The sequence below is a fragment of the Parus major genome, chromosome 11, assembly GCF_001522545.3.
Source record: "Parus major isolate Abel chromosome 11, Parus_major1.1, whole genome shotgun sequence".
NCBI lineage: Eukaryota > Metazoa > Chordata > Aves > Passeriformes > Paridae > Parus > Parus major.
In genome coordinates this window covers 8,943,880-8,962,969 of record NC_031780.1, presented here as the reverse complement: position 1 = coordinate 8,962,969, position 19,090 = coordinate 8,943,880, and the positions used below count along the sequence as shown (strand labels likewise).

The window sequence follows — 19,090 nt, the reverse complement described above, 5'->3', positions numbered from 1 at the left end:
AAAATACTCTGAAGTTCTTATAATTCTTCTTCATTTGTAAAATTAATAGTAATATAAAATTATATATAAATTAAATATAAATTAAATTATTTGTAATATTAATGTTAATATTACATATTAAAACTGTAAGTATAAGTGAAAAAATAGCAGCCTTGAAATGTTAAAGTGTAAAAACAACACCATTTTTTCTAGTAAGCTCCCCCACTTTTTACAAAGTTGCCTAGCTAAAGCCATTACATAAAATGTCAATTGTGGCATAGGGGCATTATTCCTTGAATAATTTGCATTTTCTTGTTCTTGTTCTTTGTGTTTCCATTGCTGTTGGAAATGTATCTGGTCCCTGGTTGCTCTAGTTACTCTTAATGATGCTCCACTCCACAGACTCTGCCTCTAGGCTTGGGAGTCCATAGAAAGCCAGGCCTGGAACTTCACCCCTTACTTGACCTGTGTTGTTGAAGTGCCCATTTGAGCTCTGCCCTGGCCATGCCTGTGCTTGGCCATGTACCTTGTTGCTACAGGTCCTGACCTATCCTGACGTGACCTTGACTGACCACTGTGGTCCTGCTGGGTCATCACTGGCTGGTTCTGATGATGCTTATTCTCAATGGACCTGATCCTGATCCTGACCTTACATATTGATTCCTTGAATCTGACATACAGATTGATTCCTTGGCTTCATCCTTGGGCCAGCCTCATCTGCCCATAACCAAAAACATGAGCCTGGGTTGAACCCAGAGGCAGAAAATCTTCAATTTGCATTTTACTTTAGTTGTCAAAGAACAAAATAAGTTGTGTAACCTAAAATAGTTGGATTTTAGTGCAATATACAATGCAAATCTTGGGATAGGATGGATATTTAGGGAAATGGTTACTGGGTAGAAACCTTTAATTCATTATGTCTTCTTCCTAGAAGTGCTATGAGAAGTTCTTCAGCAAAATCAGTTTCTTCTAATCATTATAAAAGTAGGATTAATCAATTAGTATAATGCTATTCAACATGACAAATGTAAGAGGATTAGGCCCAGCCTTGTTCAAAGACACCAAAACCATTATATACAGAAACTAAATATTGCTTTAGAGAATAAGGGTATTTGAAACCAAACCTACTGATTCTGCTTTGTGCTTTATTCCTAACACTTCTCTGACTTTTTTAATGGCAAAGCTTTTGCAGTTTTCTTATCATGGATATCTTTAAGACTGCAAGAACCATTTCGAATTTTAACCTCAAGGAAGTCAAATCTTTTTGAAACTTTTTGAGAGCATCTCAAAACTACCAAAAAACTAGAAATCAGTATCACCTGGCAGGAGATGTGAGCCACTCCAAGTTAAGGTCCAGCTCAACGTGCTTATTGATGATTTTGCTGGGGGGGCAGGGAGGAGCTGTTTCCAGCATAAACTTCTCACAAACTGGCATGAGGCAATTACATTCTGTCAGACATTCTCAGCTTGCTAATTTATGCAATATTTGAAACAATGTGAGTTTAGGATCCTGAAAAGCAAGAAAGAGATGAAGTAGAGCACTCTGAAATGAAGCTGAATGCTTAGTATATTATTGTGGGTTTTTTGGTGAACATTTCTCTCTCAATGACCTAAACCTTAAATATGGTTCACAATTAAAACAACCAACAAAGTTCTTCACTGCTTGTTTCAGTGACTTCCAGAGTACTAAAATTAAACCTAGCTTTTTAAAATGGAAAAGCCACATGGTGGCAGGAGAGAACAAGGCATGTAAAAAACCTGCACTGCTAAATGCCTCCCTCAGATTTAAATGCATAATATTTCCTTCTACAGCACAGCTGAAGGTCTGTGGCTGTATTTTTAAATCTAACAAGCACTAATGTAACTCATTAGTTGCAATGTTTAAAAAAGTGTCCATGACTTCTAAGTTTCTGATACTACTCACCAAGTTCACCATGAATTATACAGTAAATGTTAATAATACAGTAACACTAGAAATTATGTAGTAGAGTTAAGGTATTGAATCTGCAACATGATTTCAGAATGTCTACATTGTAATATATTCCCATAGCATCAGAAATGCAGTGACTAAAAGCGATCTTCACACAGCTATTTTCACTGACTTGACAAATTCCATAATAAGATTTTTCTTCTAATCTGAACATTTCTTCAACTTCAATATATTTTAAAATGTTGAATCTTACTAAGAACCATCCACAAGATTTTTCGCACATTTGATTAAATGAGAAAGAAGACACAAAGAAATTCAATAGTATACAATTCTCTTATCTCTATACCTATCAGTGCAAGAACTTTCTTAGGACTGTAAACAGTGCTGTAAAGTTTCTGAAATCTTGGTGTCCCTCATCATAACCCTTAGTCACACCACAGTCACACCCAGCTCTTAATACTAACTGGAGCAGCATAAGCTTCTCACCCTCTCAGAGGACAGGCTTATGTCTCTCTAAACTCTGATTTATTGGATTTTTTTTTCTTTTTTGGTTAATTGGATTCTTTTAACCTATTGACCACCAGTGTGGATCACACTGAGTTTTCTAATAAAGAGCTGTTTCAGTGATTAACTGACCTGACAAGAAAGCATTCACAAAAATCTGAAGCTTTGTTGCAACTGAGTAGTTTTCACTTCCCTGTCTGTTCTCTTTCTATACTCAGCTTTCATAGCTGAACTTCTCAGTTTCATTTTAAGTCCATGTTATTAGTAGTAATCTTGACTAACTTACTTCTCACGTTTTTCCACTCAAAAAACCCAATAATTTTTTGTTTGTCTTCCTTTTTCCCAATATATGCAGAAAAGGCAATAATACAAGAGCTGTGCACTAATCTGTAGAGAAAACCTTCACCGCTGTTAATATTTGCTACTTCTGCATTTTCTAAAACATTTATTCTTAATCAGACTCTTGCTTGAATGTCAAAGAATTTGCATTCCTGTGTTGTTTCTGTGCAATCTGTTATCTTCCAGGTTATTCCTTTCACCCAGGCATTGTAGGCAATTTTTTAATTGTCCTGTTAATTGTAACCCTAAGAGTTCCGTTACTGCAGCCTTAACTGTCTTCAAAATGTGTCTATTGCTCTACTTCCTAGAAAATGTTCTGGTGGTTTAAATTTTTTTTTTCTTTGTTATAATGCAGTTTCCCTATTTCTGCTCACAAATAAGGATCTCTGATTTCCCTTGTGCTACTCCTTAAATTACCAGTTGACTGTAAATATTCACAAACTTCTATTGTTATGATCCAGATATCTGTCATAACTCTTTTACCATGATGCTTACATAAACATTTTGATGTCAACAAGCAACAAATAGTGTAAGGCTGATGCTTTTTCTTTATGTCTTTTTCTATCCTTCTTGTATATTGGCTGTATGAACTAAAAATTCCTCAGGCTTTCCTTCAATCCATTTAATACAATTTAATGCATCCACTTTAAGAAGCATGATCCTACTGCTACAGTAAATGTGAAAAAAATCCTGATGTAAACCCATAGAACGTTCACAGCAAGTTTCAGGCTGGGAAATACAGAAATGTTAAGAGATTAATGTTAGAAGATTATTAATTTTTACAAATGTGAGAAATTCAAACTATCTGGTTACCTAGTACTTCATGTTCTAAGCAGTTTTGCACTGACTCTGCATCATGTTCCCTGTACTTCAGTGTAGTCTGAGGTGATTTGACTCAGGTGACTGAAGTGGCCTCTCTTAGCTCAGCCTTCTGCCTTGCTGTGTCATGAGAAATAGCAGGACACTGAAACCACAGAGCAGACTTCATAAACAAGGACAAAAGGGTTAGGAAGTAAGAAAAGAAAAGAAAAGGAGGAACTCAAATGACATGAAGCCTCTATTTTCTCAGGAGAATCTGATCGTATCTCATGTTTTTAGGAAGTCATTATTTTGATGTAGCTTGAACAATGGATGGATGTGAGAGCATGTCAGCACTGATGAAGTGCTAAATCTGGCTGCATTGCCAGGCCTGATGTGTACCTGCTCAACGAAGCAGCAACCAAGAACAACCAAGTAATCTGCTTGTATTTTTAGGTGGACTCTTATGCTCCCAGCTACATGACTGATGTGTTGACAAAATTATTAAATCATTGAGAATTTTAACTGTTCATACCAACATTTGCAAGAATTACCTCTATTTACATAAAAATTGAATTAGTTAAGATTCCTGTATGTTCTAATACTTCTCAAACAGCCTTCAAAAGAAACACAGTTCTTAGAGATGACTGCCTACTGGAGGTAGAACCAAGGCCATTAATAAGAAAATTGAGAGGGACAGCTCTAGCTACTTGATGGACCTCCTGATCTACAAGGACTTCAGTACTGTGAGTAAAAAGCAGTGGAAAAAAATATAAAAAATTAATAATGAAGCAGAAAATTCATGCACAGACTCATAGAAAAGAAAATACTGGTCAGGCAGCTTGTACTAAAGTTTGCCTGGGTGTCTTCTCACCTAGAAGTTGTGAAATGCTTGACTCCTTGTGGCCTAGAAGTTCAGTTGCAGTGCTCATGTGCTCATGAGATAGTAAATCTCCTCTGTTCTGTGGTGTTGTTGTTGAATAGTGAGTGATTCCTATCTCAAGAACATATTGGGAAATACAGCTTCACTTTTTTATGAGTAGATAACTGAAACCACTGCTTTTTTTGTGAGATAATCTCACATTTCTATATTAAATGTCCTATAGCAATTAAAAGCCATTAGAGGGGTGAAAAAGACTGGTTGGAAAAGGATGGGGTAAAGTCTAAAAGTTTTCATCTGTTGCTTACTACTTGCTGCAAACAAGATCTTGCTAAAGTTTTCTTTAATTTCAGTGAAGGAGTCCTATTGAAGGAAAACCTTCTGTGCTGTGGACTTTTCTCCTATTCAGGAGAAAAAATGCTTTCTGATAAGAAGCAGGAATAACAAACACATATGCAAGTTTAGAGAAATATTCTTCCATTATCAGCTAAGGATTTTAGTTCCCATGTTTATTTCAGTTTACAAGCTAAATTAATACAACTCACATACCCTTCACTGTGACACAATCAGACTTCAAAAATTAATTTATGGTTAGTATTTGTAATTTCTTTGTAAAGATGAGTAATGTAGCGATTTAGCAGCTGTTCAGAACAAGGAATGTGAAATCACAATATGCTTCATAATCAGTAGTAATCTTGATCTTATTACAAATTATTGACTTAAGAATTTACAAAGCAAGTATAAAAAATGTTAAGTACAATTGAAATAAATAAAACTTCAAAAGCAAACACTTGATGCCATGAAATTTTTCACAGTGAGTTTACATGCATTCACAAAATTAAAGCCCTTGCAAATGCTAATTTTATTGGTTTCTTATGGCAAAGTCCATGATTTTATAAGAGCTTTTATTTGCAAGGTGAAGTTCTTATGATATGAGAGACTTTGTACTACTACCATAATTTTCTTACACATCAAAAATAATAAAAAGGATCTCTCCTTCCTCCTCACCTGAAACTGATCTGATTCTTCCCCAGTTCAATAGACATCTTGGAAGCCTAATTTCTTTGAATCAAAATTTTTGAGGATACTAGAAGTATATATATTTAATACATCAAATTGCCATTGAAGTATGCAATGTGTTTGCCATCAAATGTAGCATACAGTCTGCAGTGATGTTTGCCATACAACACAGTTCTCATACCTCTTGCTGCTTCTGGGTGTCGCACTCCACATTTGACTTGTTCATACCCACTACCCCAAGATAATGCAGTAAATGAGCTTGATTGTGTAAACAACTCTTATTAAGTTCAAACCTAAATAAAGCAATGAATAAAAATAGCTTTAAATTTTCCATTGACCCAGAAGAGTTTTGTGTCATTATTACACTTTAAAATCATTCTTACCCATATAAAGAATTTAACTTCTTAAAACTTTAGATTGTAAAAGGATTTTTGAACATGTAACAAATTATTTCCTGAAGAAAAACTTAGTTTTAAGATTTCAAAGTCTCTCTTTTCCATATGCAGTTCTTTACTGTTTTTTGCATGCAGACTTTTCAGAAGTCAGAAATAAGTTTGATGGAAAGTAAAAATGCTGTATTCCTTACAATGTGAGCATTTAGCCACCTTGCTGAGGTTCTCAGCAACAGTGAAATAGTGCTCATTTCATGATGTGAATGTTAACCTATGTACTGAACAAGTTTGCTAATGTCAATTCTTATAAGAAGAAAAAAACCCAAAAAGCTTTTCCTTCTCTCCAGCTTTCCCTGGACCACTCAGTAAATGGAACTGAGAGCGGGGAGAAAGGACTGCTGAAGCAATGACACAGATTATTCACTCAGTTCCTTGTTAGAGATTTTCTGTGCCTCCTAGAGGTTCTTCATGTTTGGTTACAGCCAGACTTCTTTTCTTGTCTTCCTCTGTTACAGTCTGACTGATCTGTTCAAACAGTTTTGATATCTTGGCAAACCTCAGGTGGTTCTGAAATCTTCGTGCAGCAAAAGCATAAAGCAGAGGGTTAATACAGCTACTGATGAATACAAGTGCTCCAGAGATGTACACTCCTTTGTCTACGATTTCTTCCAGTGCCAAAGACATCTCCTCATTAGAGAGCTCTATTTCAATTGAAATAACATCCAGAATGTTAAAGAGATGGTGAGGGAACCAGCACAGAATGAAAGCCACCACAATACTGGCAATGAGACGTTCCGATCGCTGCTTGGATTGGTAAGTCATTCTGCTTATCCTTCTTGCAACACACACATAACAAGTGCAAATAATTAAGAAAGGGATTGCAAAACCTGCAAGGGTCTCCAGCAGAAGATACGACACTTTCTGTCTATTAGAAGAGTAGTTGCGACACGTGCATAGAAGTTGACCGTTCGTTTCTTCTGTCTCTTGAAACGGGATGACAGAAATGCCAAAGGCAATAGACAGGAACCAAACGAGGAACAAAATCAAAGAAATTTTTTCTTTTCTTCTGTATGTTTGAATTGTGAAAGGATAAAACACAGCCAGTAGCCGCTCCAAGCTAAGTGCTGTAATCAGAAATATACTGGCATACATACTGCAGTAAATAATGAAAACCAGCACTTTGCAGAAAATTACTCCAAAAACCCATGAGTCAGCAAAAGAGTAAATCCAAATTGGTAAAGTGATCAGTACAAGGACATCAGCAATGGCCAGGTTCAAGATCAGCAGGACTGAAAGAGATACTTTCTTCATTTTTGTACAAACAGTCCAGATGACTATGCAGTTTCCAGGGGTGCCAATTATAAATGACAAGCCCAGTATTATGCAGACTACTGGCCTCACAATATTCCATGTTGAGCTGCCACTGCTTTCCTCAGCTTCACTCATTCTGGAAATTCTTCCGTTCCCGGTTGCTCTATGCTCTGCTTTTATTCTGCAGGTGTTGGTGAACTACTTAAAAGTTCTCCTCTAACTGATGTTCTGAAGGCTAATACAGACTATGAGCTCACATCCTCATGCTCACACTTACAGACATCTGACCACATATGGCAGTTCCTGTTGTTTAAGAGGATGGGTATTTTTGCATACAAAGCAAAAGTAAAAAAAGTGTGGGACCTGACTTTGCTGTTAGTTATACATCCATTGCGCTTCAGCAAATTTTATGGCATATTGGTGGTCTTTCTAAAGTGCCCCTATTTAAGGAAACTTGCTGCTCTTTTGATGTTACTGATTTAATCAACAGCTGTGGGGAGAAAGAAACTATTTTCTGCTATTCTATTCTTGCTCCTATGAATAGCTTGGTACTTCATTTTATAAAAACCAAAAAAGCAGGGTGGCAGGTAAACTACAAATGTCCATTATATATTTGACATGAATTTTAAAGCACAAAGAACTGTGCTTTCTACCTTCATGTCCTCTTTTTTAATTCAGTAGAAAACTGTCAATTATATTTTAGAAATACCTTGGCATAAGGGAAGTCAACTCTGTACTGTACTGGTACAATAAAGTGGATTGGAGCTGTGTTTCTAATTCTCTGGGAAATTGCAGTTCTTTACAAAAAAATAACCATCAGAATATTCAGTCTGGATGTAGAGTTAAAGGAGCAAATGCTTCATGTCAGAGAGAAAATACATGATTACTTTACTGTCCTGCTGTGCCAGCAATGGGCTATGACTTTTATGATTTTTTCTAGAAAACTTGGTAGTTAGTGTAGTACTGAAATCCTAAATTCTTCTGAGTTTGGCCAAAGAGTATGAAACTATTTTGTTATCCTGATTTCAAAACAAGTTTTGAAGTTCATTTCTAAAATATTAAAGGAGGAACTAGAACAGCAAAGCCGACAGAAATATTCAAGAAGTGGAACTGGAAGGGTATTTACCAAAAAAAAAGTTCACAGAAGCTTTAGAGCTTTCTTAAATTTAAGAACGTGATACAAATTATTTCCCTAATTTTACAAACCTGGCAAATGTAGTGCATAGTATTTAGTCAAAAAGTATTTTTCACCATAGAAAAAGGATTGTAGCATCAGCACCCCCAAAGCAGCTTAGCCGGTTTTGCTCCCATAAGAGTATAATGAGATCAAAAGCAAATCCAGAATAACCCCACTGAAGTTAAGTATTATATCTTCAAAATACTATTTGTGTAATACAGCTTTTAATTGGGATTTATTCTGATACATGATTCCAGTTCCTTTCATTTTTAAGTATATTTAATGAATATCAGGTAAGGAAAAACATGAAACAAGTTGTTTGTATTCTGAAGGGAATTTCTGAAAACAACTTATAAAAACTAATGGGAGGAAGTGCTGGGCAGTATCTCTTCTTCTATTGAAATCACATTTACACACATTATTTCTCCAGAAGTACCTTCATAGACTATTTTTAGTTTGTTGCCAGTGGCATATCTAGATTGAACAAAATTGTAGATTTTTATTGGTAAAAGATAATCTAGGATAGATACTCGGAATCTCTTGTTACCCAGTGCTGCAGGGACTGGCCGGTTCTTTAAGTAAAGTCAATCTAGATTATGATTGTTGTGTCACACACTGATTATCAAGACTTTGACCTCAATTGCAGAGGGCTCAGGTGACTAAAAGCCTACATAACCAAAGACTCTAGATAGTAAAGAAAGCTACACTGATTACTAGAAATTCTGCTTTACTGAAAGCTGGGATAATTGCTAAAAATCCTGTGTAGTAGTAAGATACACTAAGTCCTAGAAATTGTAGGTAACAATAAGGTATGCTGAAAAGTGAATTTTTTATGTCATAATAAAGCTCTTATTGTAGCTACAATCTTGTGCCCAGTCCTCATTCTATCAAGGATCTCTAAAACGACCTGCATGTTCTGTACCATTGTGTGACATCTCTGTAGGATTTTTTTGGTAAAACTTCTGGTGGAAAAGAGCAGTTGTGTGAACAGCCATTGGTATAAGTATAGTTGTAATCCAGTAGGGTATGGATGTGGTTGAACTTTTGAAGCATCTGGCCTTACATTTTCCAGAAATATGTTTCTCCACTTGAGTTGAAGTTTGCTTGCCAGATGGCCTCTGCCTGTGTCTTTCATTTAAACAAGAAAACAAATTGATCTCTGAATTGCAGCCATAATCTGGAATTTCTGTTTCAGAAGAGTCCCAGAGAAGTGTTGAACTGTTAAGATTTCCTTGAGTAAGACTCTGAAGTCAGGCTATTAAATTAAATATCTCAGACATTAGAGTTAACGTTAGCTCAAGAGCATGTTTCTGAGCAGCTCTATGTAGCTGCTGGATCACTATGAAACCTTCAGACTGTAAGCTGTCTTTAATATTCTCTAAAAGTGTCTGACTGTTATTTATCGAATTTAAATTAGTAGTACACAAACTTTATGGACAATTTAGCAAATATTTCCATTAACAGGGGAGCAATATAGTGTAGTCAATAACTGCTAAAAACAACAGTGTCTAAACATTTCAGTATTTTACTCACTCTAGTGACCACATGTGGGTGGGCTTTAATGTATGAATGCATTTGGACTTCAGACGACAGAAGCTCTGGTCTACTTCATCACAGCAGTGAAATTATGCTGCATCTGTAAGTTAAAAAACCAAGCAACTTTTAGTTTTTTGTGTTGCATGTATATTATATGTAATGCAATAAGTCAGCGATCAATACAGGAAACTTTCTGTAAGTCTGTTACTTTTAGATTGGCAAATAACTTCTGAAAACTTGCCAAGCTCAGAAAGTCCATTCTACTGCTATGAAACACTTTAAACAGTATTTGCTTTGCCTTAAATATCAGGTGTGTGTTTCTCTCATCCTTCAAATTATTTATTTTACTCTAAATGAATGCAAGATCTTCCCTCTGGTGGATGTTCTGTAATTTACACTACCACTGAGCATTTTCAAACATCACTAATGTAAATTGTAATTGATATTTCTAGCTTTTGAACATTTATTCAGAGAAACAGAGTTTCACATCAAAATGCTTCAAAACCTTTCTTGCCCCAGCAGACTGATCACTGACAATCAGAACGTTCCCATGGTGAAAACCACAGAGAAATATTTCCCTTGTAAGGACATACCAAGTGCATTAGATTAGAGGTGTTATTAAAATAGTGGAGAACTGTATTGATAATTCTGACTGTAAGCAGGAATAGGAATAACAATTATGCAGAGATGATGGAAAAATTTATACACACCTTTTCTTGACATTATGGATATGTACAGTTTTAGTGTCCTGTTACAGTACAAGTTTGGGACAATAAATTGGTTACAATTTAAGGCAAGACTGGCCCGTTGTGAATCAGCTACTACAAAGTAGCTACTTGAACACAAACTGTTGCTAGCCAAACTCCTTAAGGATACAGGTATGTCTGGCACCGAGTTTGCTGCTGGGTAAATCAAACACACCGTTTACATGCTCTTCCTTTTGAGTAATAATTTACAGATGACAAATACTGCTTGAATGATTTGCTGCCAAACATTACTTCATTATTTTTTTTAACTGTTTAGCCAAACCTACTGGAATTTCTACCTTGTTTACTGGGATTGCAAGTAAATATTATTTTGCTATAGGATCAATGTCTCTTTTTGTTATTCAGCCGTGATGAATGAAAGTGTTTAGCAGAGCATGTTGTAGTGGAGGATCTGAGATTAAAAACCCACAAACAGATACTGTACAGTGCCTGAGCAGCAGCCCCAGACAGCAGCTGTTCTGCCCAGGTGGAAGGGCTGTCCGTGCACTACTGTGTTTGCAACACAGGGAGGCACTAGGAAACCATCCCTTGGTTTTTGGCTCAGCCTGCAGGCCCGGAGGTGTTGCCTTTCTCTGCACGGAGCGCACGGCATTCAATACTATGGGTCTCTACTGAAATGACTCTTTTGCATAATAAGGTTGGGTGATTGTGACTAAAACTTCAATAAAATTATGGAGAAAAATCACAACGTCTTTCTGTGTCTTTTACATCACATTATTTCCTAAATACTTGCATTTTTAGCTTTCTCAGTTCTGTTTTGATACATATCCACTTCCAGTGATACATTCTGTTTTAACTGCTCTGGCAAGGACAGCTCCCTCTGAGACAAAAAATAACATTAATTTTAATAAATAAATTTCCTTTTCTATGCCTCTGAAGGAAAAATGTTTGGAAAGTTTTGTAATTATATTAACAATTGGTCCTTCCTTGTCGTTTCCATTTGTGTGTTCTCTTTGAAAAGCAGATCAAACTGTGATCTCTTGGGTTGTGAAACAACCTTGTCCAGCAGATTTGAGCACCTTTCAAGACTTATTTAATTCCTTTATTACACATGCCTTAAGTTTGGTCCCAGTGTGACATGAAGTCTTGATTTTGTGGCCTTATGTCAGCAGGCTTGATAACTGGGCTGAAATTAGCAGACCGTACTGATTTCATGGGGAGTACAAAGATCTTTCTTCTGCTCTGTAGCAGACACCACTGTGTGCTAGGAATGCCTGTGTGCTCAGTCACTCAGTAATTAGCATACCTGACATTCTGTTCTCCATAGCCAGAGAAACCAGCACCCTGTGCCACACTGCTCTTCGGAACAGTCTCATCCAAACATTTTTAATCTGAAACAAAAAGTAGTCAGGATTCATTCTAAGATGCTATACAGACACTAACAGCTATTTGGTAAAAACATAATATACTGTATGGAAAAAGTGTAAGATATGCAAACTTCATGCACAGGTAATGTTTCATCATTCTGTAATGTGAGCTCTTGCTTCTGTAGAACTTTTATATATTAGAAGTGACTATGAACAATGATAACTTCTCCATTAAATGAAGCGTTTTCACTGGAAGAAAGTGGTAGCACCGTTTTCTTAAAACATGTAACTATTTATGGAATTTAATAGACTGTAAAGCTAATAGGCTGTAAAATCATCTGATGTCATACATTTCCTATATTTGACCCTTGAGCCTAATAATATGATATGGTTTTAGGCAGACTTATGCTGTAGTGTTGAGTCAGATCAAAAAGTACTTTTAGCCCTGTATCTTGTCTCTGGTAGCAGCCACAAGCAGGTGTTTAGAGAAGAATGTAAGAACAAGCCATGTGTGTCTGTACTTGTCCTACACAATCTCTGGCAATCAGTCAATTATGGGTGAGGAGTTTCTTGGATCAGGGGTGGTTTCTATATGTTTAATAAAGCTTTGTGGACATTTGTTCTGTAGACTTCCTAAGCCTCTTTTTGAACTCAAGTGAACTTTTAGCACTGCAGCTTTGATCCAATCTGTGTGAAGAAGCATCTCCTTTTGTTTGTTTGCTGTTCTTCTGTTGGCTCCAGCTGGCTCCCCACAGTTCATGCTGGAAAAACAGTGAACAGCACATCTATGTTCATCCTTTCCACAGTCCTTCCTTGATTAAACCCTACATCTGTCAGTCATTTCTTAGTTACAGACTGAAGAGTTTTTACATACAGGAATACACTTCCACACCTTCCTACACCCTGTATAGAAATCTCCCATGCTTTTCATCATCCCTTCATCCTTCTCATTGTCTCTTCATTCTAGTCTTTTATGTTTCTTTCAGACAGAGGAACAGGCTAGTTCTGAAATTCAGTAGTTCAATTAAACCACGGTGTGCTGATGAGGGAAAATTAAAGAAATCAAGACACACAGCAGTCAAAGTTCCCTCATCTCCAGCCTGTTTGTCTCACCCTGCTGCAGTGTAACAGTGCTGCAGTGCATACTGCACTCAAACATGTCTTTATTTTTTTTTCTTTTTTCTAATTGGAGATTAGTTTAGTTTACATTCAAACCACAAAAATAATAATTAGCTTTTGTCTTTCTCAATGCCAGTCTGTGCTCTAAGATTTAGAAGACTTTGTTCCAAAGGTCACTGTGTAATTCTTCCTTCATATACTCCAGATGCTTCACAATCATAGAAATCCTCATGTGATGCAATTACCTTGTAATCCTTAAACCATAGGTTATCCCCTGACTGGTAGAGCTTTGTATCTCTGCTGTGTGTCCTGTTTTGTGCTTAAAACACTAGAAGTCAAGTATAATCTAAAATTGCCATTATTTGGTGATGTATGAAAGGCAGCTTTAATTGCATCTGTTACATTTTTCTAGGTAGCTTTGTGTCCTGTTATGCCTTGCTGTGTGGGAAGCATCTAATACTCCTGGTATTGAATGGTATCTCTTTAGCACCTCTTCTTTTCTGATACAGCAAATGTGTGACTCCTCTTTCTCTCATGGTTGTTGTTTTCCTGTCTTTTGAGTTTGTGACTATTCACCAAGGCCTGTGGTATCTGACCATGGTATCATTGAAGCTCTCACCGAAGCTCTGCTGCCCTGGCTGTACTCAGGGTTAGCTGCATGTACTTCATGTTGGCCCAGCAAAGTGTTTGCTATGTGCAATACACCCTGATACACAGGGTTGTTTTTTTGGCACATTATGGGACCTTTTAGTGAGTGAAAAACAGACAACATAGCACGGAAAACATGGTTAAGACTCTTGGCACACACTGCTGATGAGTATCTATTGATCAAATTACTAGAGTTTCCCCTTGTCACAACAAATCACAGATCCAGTCACAAACTTTGTCCATGTTCTAGTCCACTGACTAAGGTTTTGAACAGTGTTAAGTTCAATTTATTATTTAAGAGATTGGCTAGATTGTTGTCATCATGTAATACTAACTTCTATAAAAGTTTGTAGAGATATTAAGATGACAACTGTAAAGGATATAAATCCAGATTTTACCCATATGTTCATAAAGAACTCACATATTAAACACTATTAGTCTTTCTGTGTTATCTGAGAACAAGAATCTTATGTAAATACAACAGAAAAGCATCAGTACTGTCTAGCAGATTCCCAAAATGAAGAAATATCCAATAAAACAGAGTTAGAGAGCAGCTTTGAGTGAACTGCCTTCTGCAGCTAATCAGTGTATCTTTGCTGCACACAAACACAGCAGAACCATTTTCACATGTTAGAATGAGGTCCAAGTAGAAGAGTTGAAATTGCCTCATAATGGTATAACCTTTTGCAGGAACGCTCATGTATTTCTTGCTTTCAGCAGAAAATTTGTTTTCATGTCACATGATAGCAGTACCCATTTTTTACTGCTTCTTTGGCTTGTAATCGGAGCAGCTTCACATCCAGCTGCCAAGCACTGATAGCCAAATTAATTTCACCATACTGTGAAGAAAGTCTTATGAGTGTTAGTCTATTGTCAGTGTAGCATGGCAAAAATATTTACAACATCTCAAGCTGTCTTTAGCATACTAATTAAAAAAAAAATTCCTGTAAATCCATCTTCTCAAAGTAAAATAGCCAGATAGCCTTTGGCAAGCTTCTCCTTTCTACTATGTCCACAAGTGTCTCTAAAATAATATTATACAGGTTAAAACATGACAGGGCAGTTCACTACTGCCTGTTTAAAATGTCCTTTATTCAGTGTTATTACCAGGAAAGTGTTAAATGGAATTTTATTAGAATTTTCACTTTATATTCACTTACTTTCCTAACATAACTATCAAAAGAATTGTCCTGATCCAAATTTGATCATAACTATGATTTGAACACAAAGATTAAAACACACCTTCAAAAGTCCCTTCCAACCTTAATTTCCCTGTAGCTGTATTTTTGCACTGACATATTTGACAGTGCCTCACATGATGATACTCATGATGCTGCTGATTGAGCCATTTCCCCATGATCAACTCTTCCCAACTGCCTGTGACCCTCAGTCTAGAAGTGAACTGTGTCCTTACAGGAATCATCAAGCAATACTTTTAAACTTTATCTGCCCAAAGGATGAGACAGGAAGTGTCTGTGCATTCATAGCCAATCTATCCCGTACTTTAGAACATGGTAGAAGCCAAACAGCAGATCAGGCATTTCTTTCGTCTTTCAGTGGCAGCCAAAACTCAGGTCTTAACAACTAATTTTGTTAATCTTCTTTGGTTTTTATGTTAATCAAGAAACTTTGGTAAAATGTGGGTCTGTCTTGTTTGGCTCTTAAGTGTAGTCAGTTTTCCTATTCATATTTAGTTTTTTTAATGTGGCAATCTGGATTTAAAGGATAGAAAATAATTGGGTTGTCTACAGACATTTCATCTTCATATCTAAGATGACATTTGCTTTACAGATTCATCATTTAGTGGGATTGCATACCCATTTCAGAGCCAGAGATGTAAACAAATAAAAAATCTTTCCATATTCTTTAAACTCAGGTAAACTCTCATTTCTTAATGCACCAATTAAAGAGGAACTCTCAGATTGTTTCTTATAGGCTGAAGGGAAGTCTCTCAACATATGTGATCAGGGTCAGATGGTTTTCCATCCCTTAGTGTTGGAAAAATTTACCACTAAAAATGGACAAGTAAAACCTTATGGAGACTAGACAAAGACCAACATCCCCTTTGATACACGACTAAATTACTGACACCAGTTTCAGTTCTTCTGGACACACTTGTGTTTCCAGAGATGGATTCACTTTTGTCACTAATCTGTCAGATTCAGAAGCAGTGGTATTGTGTCTCTTCAGAAGTAGCTCTGAGCTAGCAGATTTCCTAAGCCCTGTATTTATTTCACTGAGACTTCCCTGACACCCTGTCCAGCTAGGATACCACACTGGTGTGACACTGGATGAAACTGCTTATTAAACAGTGGGCTCTTGCCTTTTCATTATATATGGACTAGAATCCTGAAATGCTGCTGCTTGACTTGTGTCACTGTGCCCTCTCTAACCACAGTCAGTCTTGTAGGACTTGCTAAGCCTTACAGTGACAGCATACCAAATTCTGCTTTTTCTCCAAATCTCTTCTTCCCAGAAAAAAGTACCTTGTCTGCAGATTAAACCACTTTGTCAGCTTTCTGCCTCAGAGGGCCCAAGTTTCTCTGCAGAGCAAAAGGTGTCAGGTTCTACCACTCTCGCAATGTGCTGGGAAGTTGTTGTACTTTGTGGGAACTTGTGCAAGACATAAACTGTCCCTGAGGGTTCAACCTACTCAGCTTGCATCACAACATGGATTATATTTTCAACACTTTTCCTCATATATTCATCCTACACAAAATTCTATCTCCCCATTTCATCTTCCCACAACACTTTTATTTCTTATTTTACTTTAAAGTCCATATATCGCCTAGTTCCAATTTCAAAATTCTTCAGTGGTCCAACCCAGAATACCAACTCTGTGTAAATCTTGAGCAAAAGTCACACTAGTTAAGTCTGAGCATTCTTGCTAAAATTTCTCACTCTCAGATTCTAACAAAATTCTCTTTGAGCAGGAATTCTAAAATTCGGAGTGTTAGCGATTAAATCCTCACAATTTACTATGAAGCTCTATTACATGGATGGTTTACAAGGACAAATTGATTTGCTTTAGCAAAACAAAAGCCAAAGGAGTAATATGATCTCTATCATATGGATTAAAGGTTTGAAGATAGGAGAGATGAGAGTGATTGATAATCTGTTAATTGTGGTTATCCTACCTTGGTTCTGTGTTTGTAAGCTGATGGTTACGTAAGCCTGCATTTCAGTACTCCCACTACTCAATTGCTCTCTTCCCTTTTTTCCAGTCTCTATTTGACACTGTAACCAAATTTAGCCTGAAAGACAATGAGGAACACAGGTTTTGTTTACTCTCCTAATGCTACTGAGCAGCAGCATGGGGAACAATATGGAAGTGGGTGTGAAGGGCTGAGAATGCAGGGAGAAGTGAAAGGAAGAAGTGTCTTTGCAGCCCCGGTTCAAATACATGTCAGGTTGTCTCCTGGCACCGTGTTACTGAGCTGAGGTGCAAGGACAGAGTAGATTTGGCACAACAGTTTTGGTTGTCTTCACATTTTTCTTTGAAACTGGCTGTCTTCTACTCATGTGTGTAACTAGCACAATTGTGTTTGAGGGTATTTGAGCCAATACAAACACTACTTCAATGGCAAGGATCAGAGGCAAACAGAAAATTCTGTTCAATCAAATAAAAGACATTTAAGCAAACAGTAGATTTCTGGAAAGGATTGTTTCTTTTAAATAACCAGTGTGCAGACTCATATCCAATTCATGGTCTTTGTCAAGTTGCCAGTGCAAGCCCTCAAGGGCTCTTAAACAAAGATAATGCTACTGACACTGTAGTTTCTGGTGCTTAATATAATTTATTTCTATGGTGTGGGTTTTTTGGAAGAAGTAAAGAATATTTTCTTAGAAGATGGATAATGCACATAAAAAAATCTAGTGGTAACAACACTTCAGTGGCCTCTGAAGTATGGCTAATGATTTTTTTTCACTTCATACATAAGTGAAAAGGATGCAGTCCTCCTTTTATCAGTAGTTTAACAATTACATTTTCCATTTCTAGACAACTTTGGATACAAAACATGAAGGAAGCCTTATGTAGAATGTATTTCATAAAAATAACAAGCTGGCTGGCATTTTACTTTTACTGGCAGTTCAGATGTGTAGCTGGTTCTATTGAACTTTGAATCTGCCTTGGATGATGACTGGTAGATTTCTGTGTGGCTACACACGGTCATGCTCCTGAACTGCTGTTAATCTACAAATACCCTGTTGTCAAGTCACTTTATGTAGAGAAAGAGCTGGATTGCTCTTCTAACAAAGCAGCCCTTGGGAATAGTTACAGTGACACAATTAATAGCAGGGTATCATCAGCTGGAAAGCAATGCAGTGTGTCCAGGTTCCTGGGTTTGTTGGTCTGAATGACAATAGAACCAGACACTCAGTGTGAAAACAGAAATTTCCTGTGCATATTTAAACCTTGCAAAGGCAAAGAGCTTAATGCACTTTGTGTTTAAATGCAAATGGTCCTGATCTCACAAAAGAAGGCAATAAAAGAAATAACTAACAAACTATACTTGATTCATCAGCTGAAAGACCATTATCTGAAGAGCCTGGGCTTGCAGAAATAGCTATTATGTGCTTAGAAGACTCTTCCTGGGATAGAATTAGATGGAGAGAATTTTAGTGAAGTGTGAAGACATTCCCAGCTGTCAAACAGCACAGATATTTGTAAAGGAAATATTAAGACTGGTTTGAAGACATCTTGAGTAGAATCAATGAGGAAATGGTTACAGAAATGATACTTATGTGATAATCACTAGGAGCATTTGTAAATGGTGACAAAGTGTACATGGATCCCAAAAGGCCAGTGCTCTTAGAGGCCTACAGCCAGGCACAGAAAATCTGTCTCAAGATGATGCTTTGATGCCACCCAAGGGAACCCACAAGATGTAGAGGACTTGTCATTCCTTCAACCTCGTGTCATAGCACAAGTAATCCCAGCCAGGCTATTTGGACATGTGCATTTTGGGGCTTTTGAGTATGAGAGAAAACTGATTTCAGATTCAGTCATTCTTTTAAATAGAGCTTTACCTTCCCATAAGGTCTTTTGCTACATTTTATAACTTAAGTCGTACACTGGGTTCCCTGTTGCAATCAGTTTTAGTCAGTCATACTTGCACACCCTGTAGTTTGTTTTAGTAGGAGGTCATTTCATGTCAACACTTGCAAGGTGACTAAGCACCTGTCTTTGGGTTTGTTGGATGAAAACATACAAGGTGTGGCTGCTGCCTAGAAAAAGGCAAGCCTAGATTTACACTCAGCCTTACCTTCCTTGAATGATTTGTTGCTTTTTCTTTCTTATTTAAGGAGGAAGATGAATCCTTCTCCTTGCATGCCAAGACAACATAGCTTTTCTAAACTCCTCTCAGTAGGCTGTCAATCT

The 19,090-nt window shown here is 36.9% G+C and overlaps 1 protein-coding gene across 1 annotated transcript; it reads right to left on the bottom strand.

The window, feature by feature from the left end:
- Nucleotides 1-4,918: 4,918 nt before the first annotated feature.
- On the bottom strand, nt 4,919-7,676 carry LOC107209754 (leukotriene B4 receptor 1-like). Its single transcript, XM_015639767.3, has one exon. It carries the CDS (start codon nt 7,286-7,288, stop codon nt 6,278-6,280), a length of 1,011 nt encoding a protein of 336 aa, XP_015495253.1. The 5' UTR covers nt 7,289-7,676; the 3' UTR covers nt 4,919-6,277.
- Nucleotides 7,677-19,090: the final 11,414 nt, after the last annotated feature.